The sequence below is a fragment of the Theropithecus gelada genome, chromosome 13 (assembly GCF_003255815.1).
Source record: "Theropithecus gelada isolate Dixy chromosome 13, Tgel_1.0, whole genome shotgun sequence".
Taxonomy (NCBI): Eukaryota; Metazoa; Chordata; class Mammalia; order Primates; family Cercopithecidae; genus Theropithecus; species Theropithecus gelada.
The window spans coordinates 69,678,924-69,697,793 of NC_037681.1; the positions used below are offsets into that span (position 1 = coordinate 69,678,924).

General features: G+C 38.5%; 1 protein-coding gene across 2 annotated transcripts in view; it reads right to left on the reverse strand.

Annotated features, from left to right (window-relative positions):
• FSHR (follicle stimulating hormone receptor) overlaps positions 1–18,112 on the reverse strand; it is a 190,852-nt gene extending 172,740 nt beyond the window's left edge. For both annotated transcript variants that reach the window (XM_025354354.1, XM_025354353.1), the window contains exon 1: positions 17,854–18,112. In XM_025354354.1, the coding sequence (XP_025210139.1) occupies positions 17,854–18,005 (152 nt within the window). In that variant the 5' untranslated portion in view covers positions 18,006–18,112. The remainder of the gene's footprint in view (positions 1–17,853) is intronic.
• Between the last annotated feature and the right edge of the window lie 758 nt (positions 18,113–18,870).

The window sequence follows — 18,870 nt, forward strand, 5'->3', positions numbered from 1 at the left end:
TAATTGTCTCAATTGACACATGTAAAGCTTTTGACAAAATCTAACACCTTTTCTTCGTAAGAATACTTAACAAAAATAGAAGGAAACTTCCTCAATCTGATTAAAAGGCATCTATGAAAAAACCACCGCTAACATCACACGTAATGATGAGAGATTGGATGATTTTCCTTAAGATCAGGGCCAAGACAACGATGTGCACTCCCGCTACTTCCATTCAACACTGTACTGAAGGTTCTGGCTAAAGTAATTCGACAAGAAAAAGTAATAAAAGGTATACAGACTAGAAAGAAGTTAAACTAATTCTATTCACAGAGGATATATTCCTGTACAGAAGTCCTATGGAATCCACTAAAAATTATTAGAACTAATAAATGAGTTCAGCAAGTCTCCAGGATACAAAATAAATATACCAAAATCAATTGTAGTTCTCTTTACTTGTGATGAACAAATTAAAAATAAGAGAAAAATTTCATTCACGAGAGTATTATGAAAAATGAGCTTAGGAATAGGTTTAACAAAAGAAGTGCAAAACTTATATCTTGAAAGCTATAAAATAATCCTTGAAAGAAAATTAAAATAGATGGGAAAATATTACATATTCATAGGTCAGAAGACTTAATATTGTTAAGATGGCAATACTTCCTAAACTAGTCTATAGGTTCAATGCAATCCCTGTTAGTATCCCAGTTGATTTCTTTGTAGAAATTGACAGGCTGATTCTAAAATATATATGGAATTTCAAGAGATTCTAAATAGCTACCATCCTGAAGGAGAACAAAGTTGGAGGATTGTACTTTCTGACTTCAAATCTTATTAGAAAGAAATAGTAATGAAGACAGTGTGATACTGACACAAGGATAGATATGTAAGTAAATGGAATAGAAATAATCAGAGTCTAGAAATAAACTCATATATCTATCTTCAACTGATTTTCAATACGGTTCCCAATAGTTTAGTAAGGGACAATTAAATATTCACATGCAAGATTGAAGTTGGATACTTACCAAGCATCATATACAAAAATTAACTAAAAATGGAGAAAAGACCCACATGTAAGAGCTAAAATTATACAACTCCCAGAAGAATCCATAAAGATATAAATCTTCTTAATCTTGGATTTGGCAAAGGATTATTGGATATGACACCAATAGCACAAACAATAGAATGAAAAAAACACATTGAATGTTATCAAAATTTAAAACCTTTATGCTTCAAAGGATACCTTCAAAAAAGTGAAAAGCCTCACATAATGGGACAAAAATATTTGTAAATTATACATGTGATAAGGGATTTATATCTAATAGACATTTAAGGAAGAGATATAAATGTCCAATAAGCACATGAAAAGATGCTTGGCATCATTAGTCATCAGGGAAAGGCAAATAAAAACCACAGTGAGATAGCACTTTATACTCAAGAGGATTGCTGGAATCAAGAAGTCAGATATTAAGCAATTATAATGATGTGAAAAAATAGTAAAGCTCATACACTGTTTGTGGGAATGTAAAATGGCTCAGCCACTTTGGAAAAATAGCCTGGTGATACCCTAAATTAGGATTAAACATGACTCAGCTGTTGCACTCCTAGGTATATACCAACAAAACTGAAAACGTATGTCAACACTAAAACTTGTACACAAATGTTTAAAACAGCATCATTCATAATAGCCCAAAAGTGAAAACAACCCAAAGGTCCATCAACAGATGAACTGATAAAGGAAATGTGGCATATCCATACAATTAAATATTTTTCGACCCTTAAAATAGTAGAGAACTGATACATTATAATTTGAATGAACCTTGAAAATATTATGCTAAGTGAAAGAAGACGGTAACAAAAGACTTCATATTGTGTGATCCCACTCATATGAAAGTCCAGAATAGAGAAATAAATAGAGACAGAAAGTAGATTAGTGCTTGCTCAGGGAGGAATGGAGGATGGGTAGGAAGAAGGATGATAGCTAACATGTATGGGTTTCTCTTTACATTTTCTATTTCTGATAAAAATGTTTTAAAGTTGACAATGGTGATGGTCGCACATATCTGTGAATATACGAAAAGCCATTGAAATGCACACTTTAAATGAGAAGATTGTATTATATGTGAATTATATCTCAAAGCTATTTTTTTTTTAAACAATGCAAAAGTAAAACAAAATACCAGTGGAATTCTAATGCACATAGTATCTGGAAGGTGCTCCCTTGGGTGTGTGGGGTATGAGATAAGGGTGGTAGTGGGAGGTCGTCTGTGCAATAGCAAGCTTAAAATTGTTGGCTTTGGCAAGAAAGGACAAACAATACATTTAACTACCCACAAAATCTTAGACAAATCATTTCCTTTCACTGGGCTTCATTTTTCATTCCTAAAACAAGGGGAAGGGGGTAGTATATACTGTCTCAAGCTCATCTGGCAAAGTTTTCTAATTTGAAGAACAATGCAGATTTTCACAGGAGACTTGGCCCACATAGAACTTTAAAAAGGGATTTTGGTGTCTACCATCTATTTTGGATTGTACATAGTACCTTTCTCAACCCTTCAGTTCCTTTGGGTATATATGGAGACTGATTTGCCGAAGCCTATTTTCAGTTAGCTACATTTTACTAAATCAGAGTTTCCTGAAGTGTGGAAGGTAGAATACTTATGAGTTATACACAGTTGGACTGCCTCTGAGAGCCTTTAATATGTATGTGCGTGTGAATCTCTAGAATGAGGGTATAGCATGAAGCATTTTCCAAACCAAGCTGACCATGGAAGACCTTTTAAAAATTTACTTTTTATGGAGTGTCATGAAATTAGGGTTGTGAGGCATATACTTGGAGAAATGCTAAAGTGTCAGTCTTTAAAAGGTAAAACATTTTTAACTTACAAGAATTTTTTTTTTTTTTGAGACGGTGTCTCACTCTCTCGTCCAGTCTGGAGTACAGTGGCGCGATCTTGGCTCACTGCAAGCTCTGTCTCCCAGGTTCACGCCATTCTCCTGCCTCAGCCTCCCGAGTAGCTGGGACTACAGGTGCCTCCCACCACACCCACCTAATTTTTTGTATTTTTTAGTACAGACAGGGTTTCACCGTGTTAGCCAGGATGGTCTCGATCTCCTGACCTCGTGATCCGCCCACCTCTGCCTCCCAAAGTGCTGGGATTATAGGCGTGAGCCACTGCACCCGGACCCAAGAAATTTTATGTTTTAAATGCAGAGTATTTGAAATTAGGGCAATCTTTAAGGCTCCAAGTATTGATTTACTAATGGTGGTATTGTGACAAGTAGCAGAGGATATATTTGGGGGCAACTGAGCCAGCTTAGTGCTTCTCAGGTTGTACTACATAGAGAACTATGGATTTGTTAGGGCAGCTTTGAACTAAATAGTGCATCACATCTGACGTAGTTTGAATATTCGTCCCCATCCAATTCTCATGTTAAAGTGTAATCCCCAGTTTTGGAGGTAGGGCCTGGTGGGAGGTGTTTGGGTTATGGAAGTGGATCCCTCATGAATGGCTTGGGTCATCCCCTTGGTGATAAGTGAGCTATTGGCTTGAGTTCACACAAATCTGGTCATTTGAAAGTGTGTGGCATTGCCCCTGCACCCCCATCCCCAGCCCATTCTCTCTCTTGCTCCTGCTTTTGCCATGTGATATATAAGCTCCCACTTGGTTTTCTGTCATGAATAAAAGCTCCCTGAGGTCTTCCCAGAAACTGAGTGATGTCAGCTGTATGCTTCCTGCACAGCCTGCTGAACTATGAGCCAATTCAACCTCTTTTCATCATAAATTACCCAGTCTCAGGTATTTATACCGCAAGAATGACCTAATACTAGAAAAATTAGCCAGGCATGGTGGTGCATGCCTGTAATCCCAGCCACCCAAGAGACTGAGGCAGGAGAATCACTTGAACCCAGGAGGCAGAGGTTGCAGTGAGCCGAGATCACACCATTGCACTACATCCAGCCTGGGCAACAGAGCGAGACTCCACCTCAAAAAAAAAAAAAAAGAAAAAAATAAGAATGGTCTAATACAAGATCTAAAATGAGAAAACAAAGGTACAGTTCCCCATATCTAGAAATAAATCTTAGAAAAGGCTATGAGGTCATGATAGATCAATAGATCAATAATTTTTTTTTTTCCTGAACTCTACGAGATTTTTAAAATACCATCATCAAGGTTCATCTAATTCAATGAGGAGCATTTAGGGAGTATTTACAGTGATTCCTGAGCCTCCATTAAGTACTCCGTTTTCACATGGCATTCACTTCTGCTAAGCCTCTACATCTGCAGAAGATCAGCTACTTAACCTGCAGAGAGTCAACTACTGGGCACCATCTTCATAAGAAATGTGTACAAGGCAAAATAAAGTTGGAGCCAGCCCTGTCTACCGCCCACTCTATAGATAGGCATGCATGTTGTTCAAACAGCTCCTTGACATTAGCCAGCTTTTGATTACTTTGTAATTTATTTCTGGAAATTGTCATTGCATTTACTTTTTAGTCCTATTTATTCACAACCCCACTGATTCTTTCTCTCTCCTCTTCATGGAGTAGTTACTCATACCCATCTGTGTTAGGCTGTTCTTGCATTGCTATTAAAAAAATACCTGAGACTGTAATTTATACGGAAAAGAGGTTTAATTGGTTCATGGTTCTGCAGGCTATACAGGAAGTGTGTGGTGCTGGCATCTGCTTGGCTTCTGCAGAGGCCTCAGGGAGCTTTTACTCATAATGAAAGTTGAAGGAGGAACAGGAATCTCACATGGCAGAGCAGGAGCAAGGTAGCAGGGAGATACACTTTACAACAACCCAACTTCACGAGAAGTCACTCACTATCAAGAGAACAGCACCAAGCCATGAAAGATCCACTCCCATGACCCAAATACCTCCCACCAGGCCCCACCTCCAACAATGGGGATTACATTTCGATGTGAGATTTAGAGAGGACACACATCTGAATTATGTTGCCAACCCTGGCTGGGCGTAGGAGAAGAGTGCAGTGCTAATCTTCAGCTTACTGTATATGGGAGACAAAATAATACATAAGTTCTATATTAAAGATGAGTCCAGCATTTTAAGTCCAGCAGATGTAGGTGCTCAGATGAAGAGTTTAGACTTTTACTTTAGGAGTTCAGAGTAAAAAGAGGTCCACTGTCTCTTTTTTTCCTGGTTCATACAAAGAACGGGCATGTTAAAATCAGGTATATAAGAGATGTCAATTTCAATTCTGATACTGAGAAGCTGAGTGACTTTGGGCTAGTTCTTAAATTTTATTTTCCTTATTTCCAAACTAGGGACAGTAATAGCTACAGTGCAAAATTGTTGGGCAAGATGCTATAGGTGGCATGCAGCATAGTGGCACAATAAGGCTTAATAGACGTTTGTTACATTCAGTCTTTCCTTCTAGTTATTATTTGCTTGAGAAGCCCTTTCATTTATTCTTTCAACTCATGTATGTATTGAGTGTTTACTCTGTGCCAGGGACTATTCTACATGTTGAAATCTTTGCCATCATTCAACTTTAGTTCTAGTTTCTAGTGGTGGGGAGGAAAGTAAAGAAATGAAAACATTCCAGTTGTAGTAAGTTTATGAAAGAAATGCAAGTGTCATATGCTAGAGCAATGGGATGTACTATTACAGTGGAGTGGTCAAAAAGACCCTTCTAAGGAGGTGGCATTTGGGTAGAGACTGAAAAGATGAAAAGTCATCTCGTGTCGTCTCATCATGCTGAAGGATGTGAAGAGGAGAGAGAAAAATAGATCTAAAGTAGGAAAGAGCCAGTGTTTCAGAAGAGTAGAAAGGGGTCCAGGGTGACAGGAAGAGGTCAAATCATGGGGTGCCTTGTAGTCATGGCAAAGCACATTAACTCCAAAAGGAAAGATATTTTGTCTGTTTTGTTCGCTGCTGACTCTCTAGCACTTCAAACAGTGCTCGTCATAGTAGGCAGTCACAAAACCTGAGTGTAATAAATTTTATTCTAAATGAAGTTCTATGTAATTGGATGTCATATGCCTTTGAAATGTCTCTCTAGCTGCTGCATAGGGGATAGACTGTTAATTCAAGAGAAACAAGGGAATGGAAAAGGTAGGGGGGACATTGCAGTAGCACAGGTGAGGGATGATGGTGAATTAAGCTAGAGTGGTGCTAGGGGAGATACAGATAAGTGGAGACTTTGGAGCTACATTTTATGTGTCAAATCCCCAGCACCTGTTGTTGGACTGGATTTGGGAGTGAGAGTTTGGTGACGTGCATTTATACAGATGATGAAGGCTGGGAGAAGAGATTCTGTGGGGCTTGAGGGGAGGTAATTAAGTGTACTATTTTCTATTTGTTGGTTTTGAGATGCTTGTAAAAGTGTCAAGTAGAGAAGTCAAGGTTTCAGTTGAATATTACATGTCTTGGGCTCCATAAGGCAGTCAGAAATGGCACACATATTCTGGATGTAGGTGATATTTAAAACTGTCTGGATGAGCTCACCATACAGAGAGAACAGATGCACGACAGAAGAAGGTCCAGGATGAAGCCTGGGAACTCCAACATTTAGAGGCTGAGAAGCAATAGAGAACTTAGCAGAGGAGATCAAAGTTTCGCCTCAGCTATAGGAAAAAAACTAGTGCGGAATCACAGAAACAGAAAGTCAAAAGAGAAACGTGTGTCAAGTACTCGAATGGTCACTGTTTGGAGTGTTCCTGAGAGGTGTATAACTTGTGAACAGAGAAGTGACCACAGAATCTGTCTCATGAATTGAGCACTTTCCTCTTATATTCCAAATTGTAAAATGTGATATAATCACTGTATACAACATATGGAAGATAAAGAGAAATTTATTGATACCTGTGACAAGAAGAATTTTCAGCTCAGTGGAACCATGGAGACAGAGCCAGACTGAGTGGGTGAATAATGAACGGGAATTCCTGGGTAGAAATGGCGTATTAAACAAACAACTATTTGTTTCCTCCTGAAACTCCATTGAGAAGACAATAAGGGAATTTGGTTTTTAAATGAATAAAGCAACAAGGACAGAAGAACAAGAGCAAGAAAATTTTCGGTTTGCAAAGAGAGAGAAATGTGGTTCTGGAACTAGTACTGACAGCATCCCAGAAAGCTGAATTAAAACCTGCATTTCACAATATATTCCTCTGCTTTGCAAGCACATTAAAGTTTAAGAAGTGATACTTGGTAGACTCTAGAAAATGGAAGCCAAAGTGATTTATACTGCTCCATCCCTAAAACACTTAGGGTTTGGAGGCACTGGTATCTCTAGGAGTGGGGCAGGGGTGGAAATCGGGTAAAATGGATAAAATAAAGAGGATTGGTGGAAAGTATATTTAAGAGGCAGCCAGACTTTCCTCTCAGAACAGTCAGGGGAGTGCCCCTACCCACCTGAGCAACACCCCAAATATTTATTTTTTAGGGAGCATAAAACAGGGAGTTTCTGGACTTGAGGATGCCAGATACCACTTACGACTGCTGGATGTTGAGACCCTAGCCCTTTTCACAGCCACCACAATGCTGGTAGTCAGGACTTCATCCTCCAGTAGGAGTTTGGAAGAATTTTCTCCAGGAAATTCAACCAGCCCCAGTCAAGACATAAAGATTTTGATGCAGCAATTCCCCTACAAACAGCCTAGCTGTTTTTTTGACTGAGGTTCTTACATCTTCTGCTGCTGCTCTTGTTGCTCTTCTTCCTCTGGAATCTTACCCCAAACATTTGCTTCCAGAGCCACTTTGTAATTTTCCTATCTGACTAGCATAACTGTTTGCACTTCTTTCCCCTTATTTCTAGTATTTGTTTGGGGGAATGAGATGCCATTCCAAGACTGTGTTCTTATTAAAGGAGTTCAGCAGATTTTCACAATCAGGGACCTGATAAGCAATTTTGCTACTGGATTCCAGATGAGCTCTTTGGTGTTCATCATAATTGCAATATTTTCTTTCATTGCTTTTCCAGTTTGTTTTCTAACTTAAAACAATGTTTCTTGTTGCATTTTCTACTGTACTCTCCAATGTATTTACTGACAGAAATGCTACATTTCTTGCCCACAAAACAAACAGAAATTACATGAAGGTTTCTTCCTTTCCTGCCCTGATGAGAAATTAGCCTTGCTGGGTACATGGTAGTGGCAAGGGTTTGGTGCTGACTGTGGATAAGTGCTCAGGCTGTGATCTGATGGTGGACAGTGATCATTCTTTTGCATTTAATTTGTTTTTCTATCCTAAAGCTAATATAACCATGCCAAATAGTTTGAAATTTAAAGGACAAGGAAATTACTTATAAGTTCAAGAGCATTCTGTAATTCCTTATTACTGTCTCCCTTATGCCAAAGCAGAATTTCTTAAGGGGTGTCATTTTTGGAGGGCTATGGTCTTTGTTAAGATTAGCTCTGGTCTTTTACTAGATTCAAGATTATCCCAGCTGCTTTGGGGGAAGTTGGCATACACAGGCCATTGACAGGTAAACTTTTACCCAACAACGTAAAATAGTATTTATGAATACGAGCAGTTTTGGAAAAACAGTGAAGTTGGCAAAACAATGCAGCCTACGTTTTCCTTTGGTGCTCTTTTCTATATTCTGTGTTAACTTCTTTTATCCAAACTGAAAAGATTCAGTCTCTTGTATTTTGACAATTTGTAAACTTCTAGTCAAACTTAAATATTTGGACATCTTTCCATTGAACCCTATCATTAATTTGCTGATTGTTCATTATATTTTAGTTCAGGTCTGTGCCCTTCCTGTAAAATAAAGCAAAGGTTTGCTATCTTTAAAGCAATGGAATATTTTGAAAGTGGCTCTGTATAGCCCCTGAAATCATCCCAGGATGGTCAAGAAGGCAAATCTAGATAGGACGGGCCAGTGGCTGTCTTCTCATCACCTCTCTTCTGGCATCACGCAGGCAGGTATCCATTTTTTCTAGCTCTCACAATCTATGATTTCAGATTGCACAAAGCAACATGCAATTAGTTGTCAAATTAGTGATTTTGACAACGACTATTCTGAGTTCTGAGAGAGATACTGATAGTTGCGGGTAAGAGCAAGGAAAAACATTGTCATTGCTTGTTTGAATTCTTTTTTAGCAACTTCATGAGGACAGGGATCTTGCCTTTCCTATTGATTGTTTTCTCTCCAGTACCTAATATCGACCCTTGCACATATATAATTAATAAATATTTGCTGTTCAAAGAAAACTTCATGAAAAATAGCATCTTTTCTTTGGTATCAAAGGTGAGTAATATTGGAGTAGGAGAATGTATTCAGGCTGGAGAAAATGGTACTTGAGTAGGGGAATATAAAACATATTTGGAAGCTGACGAGTAGAAAATAGCACATAGAGCATAGGGTTGAGAGGATGGAAGAGAAGAGATGAGACAGAAGAGTTAATTTGAGGCCAACATACAGAGGATCTTAATGCCAAACTTGTGATTTTGGATTTTTGTTCTGAATTTGGGCATTGGTGCCCACAGAGGAATTAAACCAGGACAAGATCTCAGAGCAGGAATCTGGGAGGGAAGAAGACGGAAAGCTCAGAGACCAATTCAGAGGCTACTATTGTGAGACGTTGAGGAACCACAAGAGGCAATGCCATCTTCTAGGATGTAATCCTACCTTACAAAGCAAAATGTTGTAGACTTTCTTAAAGGGGACAGAATATTTGAAACTGAAGCCACTTCAGAAAGTCTAGTGCTCAAGGATGTGGCCCTTTCATATAAGGGGCCTTTCTTTCTTGTGTCTTTATTCCAAGAGAATTCAGGAGGGATTCAGTGCTCAGAGACCTGTCAGCTGCTGTTTAGTTATGAAATCATTGCTGGAGATAGGATCCCTCATAAATTCTTTGTTTTAAACCCCTCAACAAATTAAAAATATCGAGAGAGAGAGATGTTTGTGTGGGGGTTTTCCATGCTGCATCTCAAAATAACAGAACTATTCAGCCCAAGGGAAACATGCTCACTCCCTAAATCCCACAAGCGAGATCAGAGGAGCATAAGGACTACACAGCTGCCAGAATCTGATGCCTAGAGAAAGCCTATTGGTTTGGGGAAGTTTGGTGCCTGAAGATACTTGTAAAATCAAAGCATTTGAGATTTGAAAAAATCTCAGCATCATTTTACATCAAATTTTCATCAAGTTTGATGAAACTATTGATGAATTTTCTCTCAATATCCTCAATTTGTTGATTTTTCCATTTCATCGAAACAGTTAAACTTTTGAGGTCCCTATTTCTTAGAGGTTTTCATCAAGCTTGCCATTAGAAAGATACAAAAATTGGCTCAGCTGGTATTCTTCATGGTTTCTGACACAGGACTCTGTGATAACTCTATGTTGGCTCTTGCTGAAAAAGGTCTGAGAGACGAGATGAAAAAAAGGACTCATGTCACTCTGAAGACTAAAAGTATAATTGAATTCAAGGGCGTAGCACGGGTTTGGCTGCTTTATTCAAATATTATTTTGCGTATCCTTTGAAGATTTTCAGATCAGCCAGCCTATTTCATATGAAAGAACAAGGTAATGGCATGTTCAGGTCAGAGATACAAAACATGCTCTGGGATACTCCATGGAGAGGTCAGATTAAGAACAAACATCCATATCTCATTATAATCAGATTGTAGGCAATTAAAAATAATTACTCTCTTTCCTAGCTGACCTTGTGGGCTATATAAGCTAAAATCTAGTCTAAACAAAGCTAAATTGGAGACTCTAAATCTAAGAGCCTAAAGAAAAAGTATAGTCCAATCAACCACAGTGACTAGATAACCCAATTAGTGGCTTTGGAGAAAGATAATCAAAAGTTAAATGAATTTCCCATTTGCTGCCACAATGTCCTACTTTTGAAGCATAGGCTTCTTATAGTAGAGGGCTTGGGTGAGGAAGGATAGCTTGCACCTTTAGGTAAACAAGGGGGTTTTATCATTACCAAGCAAGTGCAGTTCTCTGCTATCAAACCCCTACTCTTCAATTGCTAATGATGACTCTGTAAATTATAGCTGTTAGCCAATTCTCAGGATGGAGTTCATCTTCTACTTTAAAGGATTCTTTCCCTGCAATGCAATTTCCACTTTTTCTCTTTCAAGGTGCTGCATTCTATAGCTGTTCCTTTAGTGGTATTTTTTTTACTCTTCTGCAGGGAATATAAACCGCCCTTTCCCCCAGCCCAATTAAATTCCAAATGTTGGACATAGACGTATCATTTCTCACAAAAGTAGGTGCAGGATTTTATGTCAAGAGAAAGAATTATGTATATATTCGTGTGGACGTTGTGCTGTTTGTTTCTGTCAAAGAAGTATCTAAACAAGGCTATAGGACACTCCAAACATGGGCACTCAGGGCAATTTGCGCAGTGGGGTGTTCGGTTTTGATAATAAGACAGAACTATAACAATCAAAATACAACTGAGGAATATAGAAAACTTAAAATTCAGGGTCTAGAATATGACCTTAATTGGCAAAAATTGTATCTTTTGAACGTTTCTGTCTGGTTTAAAGTGATTTTGTTTGGGCAAAATCACTTTCCTCTTTTCAATATTTTTGTTAGGTATAGAGAGGCAAGTATTATTACATAAGTCAAGAGAATTGAATGATGTGCCTAGAGTATAGAATATTCAACTTTTAACTTAGTAGACCTTGTTTCTAGTCAACGTTTCTTTCTTTCTGTATAAATTAATGGATTCTGGAATGACACACAGGAATTTTCTTAAAACAAACACATAAAAAAGCAAGGAAAATAAGAAAGCTATCAAATCCTATAGTAGTTCATTGCAGGAGAAAGCAATAATCATCTTTTATAAGAATCTTTTATTCAATACTGAGGAGCAGAGCAAGTAAACAGATGTAATTCCTCCTGATTTATCAAATCATTTGTTCTACCTGTAATTGAGGGTCCAGAATACACATCGTATTGAACCAGACACACTAAGGTGTTCAAAGGACATTCTCACTACAGTTGAGGAAATAAGACACACATGAAAAATTAAATGCAAGGCAAGATTAAGTGTGAAATGAACTGCACCAGTGTTTGAATGAAAGCAAGCTTAAATAAAGACAGAGTGGTAAGGGAAGACTTCATGAAAGTGGCAACCTTTGAGCAAGATTATAATAAGTAGGTTGAATTTCAAGAGACAAAGAATAAACTGAGAATAGTACAAACAAGAGGCATAACGTAAAGACACAGAGAGGTAGAAATGCACAAAGTATGCTTGAGAGCAAGGCCATATCAGCCTTGTGGAGTAGGCTCCTGCTGAAGAATACAGAGAGGTAAAGTCAGAAAGATGAGCTATTGAATGATTTTGAAGTGGGAAATCACAACATGTGGCAGTGATGTTTTATGGAGGAAATAGAATGACAGTATGCAGGCTAGTTTGGAGAAAAGAGGGATTGATAAGAAAGAGATAAATTAGGAAGTAATTATATAATCCAGGATTTAGATTGTCAGGACCCAAGCAAAGATGATGACAATTTTTTTTTAAAAAGAATATTAGTAGTAGCAGAAATATGAAAGGAGCTTGTAAACTGATTAGATGGGTGACCAGAAAAGTTTGAAACCTATATGTTGAGGAGAAGTAAACTGTCAGCATTCAACAAATGAGGAAGTTAGGAATGGTTTTCGTAGTTTAGTAATCCATTGTTTGATCTTCTATTTCTTTACCTCAGAACAGGTAATACCTAGTTACCTCATGGTTACCTACAGTCTATACTTCAGAACCATCTCCTTCATGAGAACACAGCACACTTTTAAATACCTACTTCTCAGGCACAAAGCAATAAAAACCCATCCAAGGGTCCTTTTCTAGCTGTGATATTGAGCACTGAATTTGAGAGTCAGGAGGCCTGGGTTGTGGTTTAGACTTTAGAAGGAATTTATCCTGATGGCTGGGGTTGGATAGACCAGCCTTTCCCAAAGTGTGCTCTGTGAAATGTTAATCCTCAGAATGCTCTTAGAAAAGTGACTCAGTTTGCAAACATCAAAAACTGTGTTTCACTCTTAGACATCACAGAACGCCTTGGTATAGCAAAGGCTACCCTTTTTGTACAAAACTGATATATCCCTAAGAACTAAGGACCTATTAAAGACTAACCTAGATGCACTTTAAAATTCCTAATAATAATAATCTGTGGTTATGGAATATGGAGATCTAAACCAGGACAAGAAAATAAGGAATGTAAGGCAAGGAAAGAAAATGAAAAGAGGAAAAGATAATTCGATAATTAGAAGTAAATGCTAGTGAAATGAGATTGCAATGAGATATGGGAACTTGCTATGAGGATAAGGTTTAACACAGACAGCCCATAATATAATCCCAGGACAGGTTTCCTTAAGACAAGAATGACTTTTTCTTCTTTAGTATTATAATCATCTGACCCCGCTGAAGAAAAACATCATTGCGTCCATACTGTTACTTAGACTTCAAATTTCAGATGTAGAATGGGTGTTTGCATTCTCCTTAGGAATTCTAACTCCAGGAAGAGTAAAGTAAGATCAAAGGCACTTTTCTAGATCCACTGACTGCCTCTAGGTGAAGCTGAGTTTCTAGGATAAGTCAGAAACCAAAATTCCTTTGACTATGGTCAGAATGAACCTGCTCTGTGAGTTCTTGGCAAATATGGACAGCATTAAGGGACACATTTTCTTACCCAGAAAGTAAGTCCATGGAGATTAAGTGCTATGTACACTGGGAGGAGATTATTATTAAACAAACAGGAGGTTGTAAACTACCTCAGAGTTATAGAGATCTTTATATCAATTTTCCAAATCAGTCTCATATCTCTTGACTGACTTGGTCCTCACGAAAGCCCTCTGTGGTAGATAATTTTTGCCTAATATTTTACAGTTGAGAGCAACATTATCATCAATAATAACGGCATGAGAGACATTGTGCAAAGTGTTTTACCCACATTGTCTCATGTAATCCTCATAGCAGCTCTGCCGGTTAGGCATACATGGTGATTTCCATTATACAGCCAAAGGTCCAGATAACAGAGCTAAATTTAATGCAACATCCTGGGTTTAAACTCAGGTCTCTCAAATTCTAAACACTCTGCCATCTCTAACTCATCAGAACCAGCTAAAGGCTGCCCGTGAGTGACCCTGCTCCATACATTAGTACTTTCTCCACAGTGCCATGCTGCCTCAGGCTGCCTAAACCCCACTCAAACTAGTAATATTTAATCCACTCTCTCAGCTATAGTCTAAATCAGAAGTGGGCAATACACAGTCTATGGGCCAAATTTGGCTTGCCCCATGTTTTTCTATGGCCGATGAGCTAAAAATCTTTCTCACCGTTTTACATGGTTGAAAAAAATCAAAATAATGCTTTTTTTGTGACATGACAATTACATGAAATTCAAATTTCTGTGTTCATAAATAAAATTTTCTTGGAACATGTCCGTGTTCATTTACATGTTGTTTATGGCTGCTTTTCTGCTACTGTGATAGAGGTGAGTAGTTGCAAGAGATTGTATAGCCCATAAAGCTGACTTCTGGTTTAAAATGTAAAGGACTATTTTCTTTTTTTTTTTTTTCCAGAATAAGAAAGGTATAGAGTCAGATGATGTTCATTTCACACAGCATGCAGAGGAGATATAAAAGACTCAAATTTGGATCCCAGCTCTGCCGTCCAGGAGCTGCAGGGATAATTGCCCAAGCTACTCAACTTTTTTGTGCTTTGGTTTGTCTTATTTGAAAAACAGAGCAATAATTCCAAACTTGCAGTTTTTGGTGAAGTTTTAATGAAGTGTGTACAAAACATAGTGCATAAAGCAAATAGTAGGAGCCCCTTAGTAAATGAAATCTACTTGCCTGTTGATGGTGCTTCCGTTCTTTTAGCATTAATATCAGCATGGGCAGATCATAGGAAATTAGCAATCTTTCGTGATAGCTGGCAGATGTATCAAATGAAATGAAACTGCTGCAAGGTCAATGGCATGATAGGATAAAAATGTACCTAGTAAAATGTAGGAATTGTTTTCCACCTGGTGAGCCTGAGTAACAATGAGGCTTTGATATGTTGATGGATTAAGCAATTGCAGTCAATGAAGTCCAATAATCCATCCACCTACACCTCATGTAATCATCATTAAAGTTGATACCCAAATTTGGAAGACTGTAAGGTAAATTAGGGATACTTAGTTGAACAGGCCATTTCATTCCTCTTCTGCCATTTACTTAGATAACCTTGATTCAGTCTTTTTAAGGAAGCAAAAATAAAGATAATTGCTCTTTCATTCTAACAGTATGTCCGAGTTCTAATTCACTTGACATTGTATCTGCTCTTCAGTGATTAACACACTGACCTCAAATAATTTTCCTTTTTAAAAATCTAATAGACAAAGCAGCATTTCTCTCCTTATCTCAGTATACCTTTCCAGGAAGATTGCAAAGCCAAACCCTAGGATGGTCCACCTCAAGCCCTACCAACGAGTGTGCAGACGACAGAATCTTCTTAAGATTGGGTATTTGGGAGAGCTTCTAAAGGTCTTAACTATACTCCTTCCTTAGGTGGAGGAAAATGCCAACAGCTGGCAAGAACTTTCTTTCCCTTTCTTAGTTTTATGCAACTTTGTCCTCTGTTACATACACTGAAGTAAACAATTGACCTAGAGCTAGCCTTTGTCAAGAAAGTGAAATTTGTTTCTGGTGCTCTATTCATCGCGCTCTCTCCCATAATCTCTTTCCACACTGTCTCAACACCTCATACTCCCTTTCCTTAGTTGCAAAATGCTCTTGGCCAGAGATGTGTTTTAGTTATTTATACGTTAGCATTACTTTTTTTCAAAAATTCGTTATCTTGTTCCTCTCATAGTAATTCATACAAATATACTCCCTGAAGCTTTAGGGTGTGGGGGTGGATTTTCTTTCTTTTCTTTTTCTTTCTTTTCCCCTTTCTTTCTCCATCTCTTTCTCTTTTTTGGCCTATGTTTTCTTTGAAGAATGAAAAAAGAAAATCTCTCTTCCGGTAATGATATTTCAGAAAGCAGACAGGCTAATGTGGAATCACCCTAAAATTAAAACTTGTTTGGGGCTGTTCGTTTTACCAACTGGATGGCACGGCTTGACCCACATAGAAACATTGGAAGAAGTGGAGTAGGTCCAGGAGAGGTGGAAATTAGGATGTAGGGGGCATCTATATCTTTTAGTGTTCACGACAATTCAACCAAGAAGGCTGTATTAAAATGGCTTCAAAAATGAGGAACTTGAGGCTCAGAAGGGGTTAAGTAATCTTTGAAAGTCACTTAGGAGCAAATGACTTATAGGAGCTCAGGTACATTGGCCTTCTCCTGTGCTTATATTTACCTAATAAACCAGATGGTCTTTGTGCATGGCACATTCTTTTTTTTTTTTTTTTTTTTTTATTGACGAAATTTTATCAAATCACTTACATTTTGGCCCAAGTGTTTTTCCTTTATAATTTTTAAATTATACATACAGAAAAAATACACAAAACATGAATGCATAGCTAAATTAATTTTCATAAATAAAATCACAGTTGCCTCTCTCAGTAGCTTCCTGTCCAAAGGTCATTACTATTCTAACACTATTAGGTAGTTTTGTCTGTTAACTGAATGCATGGCACATTCTTTAGCATAATCAGGAGTAGCTGTCTAATCTGAGACAGTGTAGCCAAAACACAGAGCTGGCCAGTTATTTTCCCTGCCTCTGCAGCTGCTTCTCGATAAGGACTGAAGACTTGAGATGTTAAGGGGAAATGTGGCAAGCAGAATCAACCAGGTCTGCAAGTCTGCAACTCATTGTCCCTGAGTAAAAATCTGAAATGCAACACCAACATGTTTCAGTGTCAGTATGGCAATTGGTGAACTAAAGAGATGACCACCTTCTTCAATTAAATGCAAATTATCCATAGCTTTAAGTGACAAAGGTTGAAACAGGCTTCTGTTTAAAATCCTTGCAATAAAAACACAGAGGGTATCTAAAATCCCTGAGTCCCAACTTGCTAGTTCTCAGAGAAAGCAGTAACTGCACAATTAAACAGGCTTGCCTCACTGTTGCTCTAATGGAGTCAGACACAGGGGGTTGGGAAACAAAACCAAAACAAAACAAAACAAAACAAAACAGTAGACTGTGAGTCAAAAGGCCTGATTTCTACTTTTGGCTCCATCTCAACTCATCACGAGAGTCTGAAAAATCCTCTTTACTCTTCAGACACCAGATTCCTAATTTGCAAAAGAAAGAGATAGAGTGAGATAGCATCTAAATTCTTGGCCAACTCTAGGAGTCTACTTCCTGTTAAAATAGTTGAGTAAATTTCTAAATTATTAATCACATTTTTTTCCAGTTGTGTAAAATATTATCCTGTATTTCTCCCTCTCTCTGTGTCTTTCCTATCTTTCTTTCTTTCTTCACGCCCTTTCTCTTCTCTACCACTTCCTTTTTACCCCTAAAAGCAGAATCTCAGTTCAGGAATTATTTCCTGGTGCCTTCAAAGCCACAAAGACTCTGGCCTTTTAGATTCAGTGTCCTCAGGAGACATACCTTGTGTATTCTGTTTAGATCAAAGTCGCCTTTCTGCCTCCAATTCTGGGTCTTCTAAGTTTCTACTTTGCCTTCATTTTCCTTTTCTGGTTCCACTAAAGAGAGTATGAAACCCAAGAGCAAATGCATTGAAAAGACTAAAAACTTTTCCCTTTGCCTTTGGATTTGGGTTCTCACACTGCCGTTCTCTGACAAATGCTGATACAAACTCTCATCTAAGATTCTTGGAAAGCCACAGGCAGGGGTTGGGCTGGGGAGTTTGTTGTTTTATTCAGGACTTCGGTCAAGGGGCAGAAATATTTCAGCCTAACAGATATCAGCCTAATGTAAAAATAATAATAGTACTCAATGCACAAGTGCCAGCCATGCAGTTGTTCCCGCTCCCTCTGATACTCACAGTTCAACCGCATTCCTCGGGAGGTCAGAAGGAATCTCTGTCACCTTGCTCTCTTGGCAGAGAAAAACCCTGTTAGAGCAGTGACAGATCCGATGATGACATCCTGAGCCCAAGCTCAGGAATGCCAGCAAAGAGACCAGGAGCAGGACCATAATTACACATCCATCCACCTGCTTTCTTCCTGCATTTGCAGAGAAAAACCTCCACAGATCTCAGAAGCTCCACACAGTGCCCTTATGAGAGATCTGACTTGAGAACTGGTAGGGTCACGTGACGCACCAAGGGATGCTTTTTTTTGGTTACTTCCAGGCAAGATAAGCTACTCTGTTTTCCTTCAAGATTGGGTTTCTTACACCCTGACCTAAGGAACACAGCAAATAGAACCGTTAGGTATGTCTGGAATAGTTTGCATTATTTCATTGCAAAAGTCTCCTTGCTGTTCACCATTCTCTTCTCAACAGAGTAACATGATTGACTTTCTCCAAAAAAGACACAACACACAATATGACACATCACTAAGAGGGGTACTAATAAGTGAAGGGCCAGGACCTTCAGTCTTCAGCATCTATTTCTTCCACCAGCCCACCTGAGAGAAAACCAGCCCTTTTGGGTTGCGTTCAATGATCCTCTTTTTTGCTGTAATTATGCCAAAAATGGCACTATTCAGAAACAGGCAGATGCGTTAGCAAACCCTAGGCAGATTTCCGTAGGTGGGAGGTACTTCTGATAGGGTTATCTGTAGGAATAATTGACTGAACTGAGTGCCCTAAGAAATGGGCTATGTTTCCAGTGGAGATTTAGTAAATGCCAGCACATCCACCCCCTCATGCATATCCTGCCTGCCTTCTGGCATTTCCAGGCTCTGAAGATTGCCCTTGCCTTTTGGCAGTTGGCATAAATGAATTTATTTAATCTATGCTTTTAACTTGGTTTTAAATGTTCCCTGAGGTGACAGCCCAGCACTTTTGTTGGCATTCCTCTCCTTGATGGTGAGGGATCTGAGGAACGTTTGGCAAC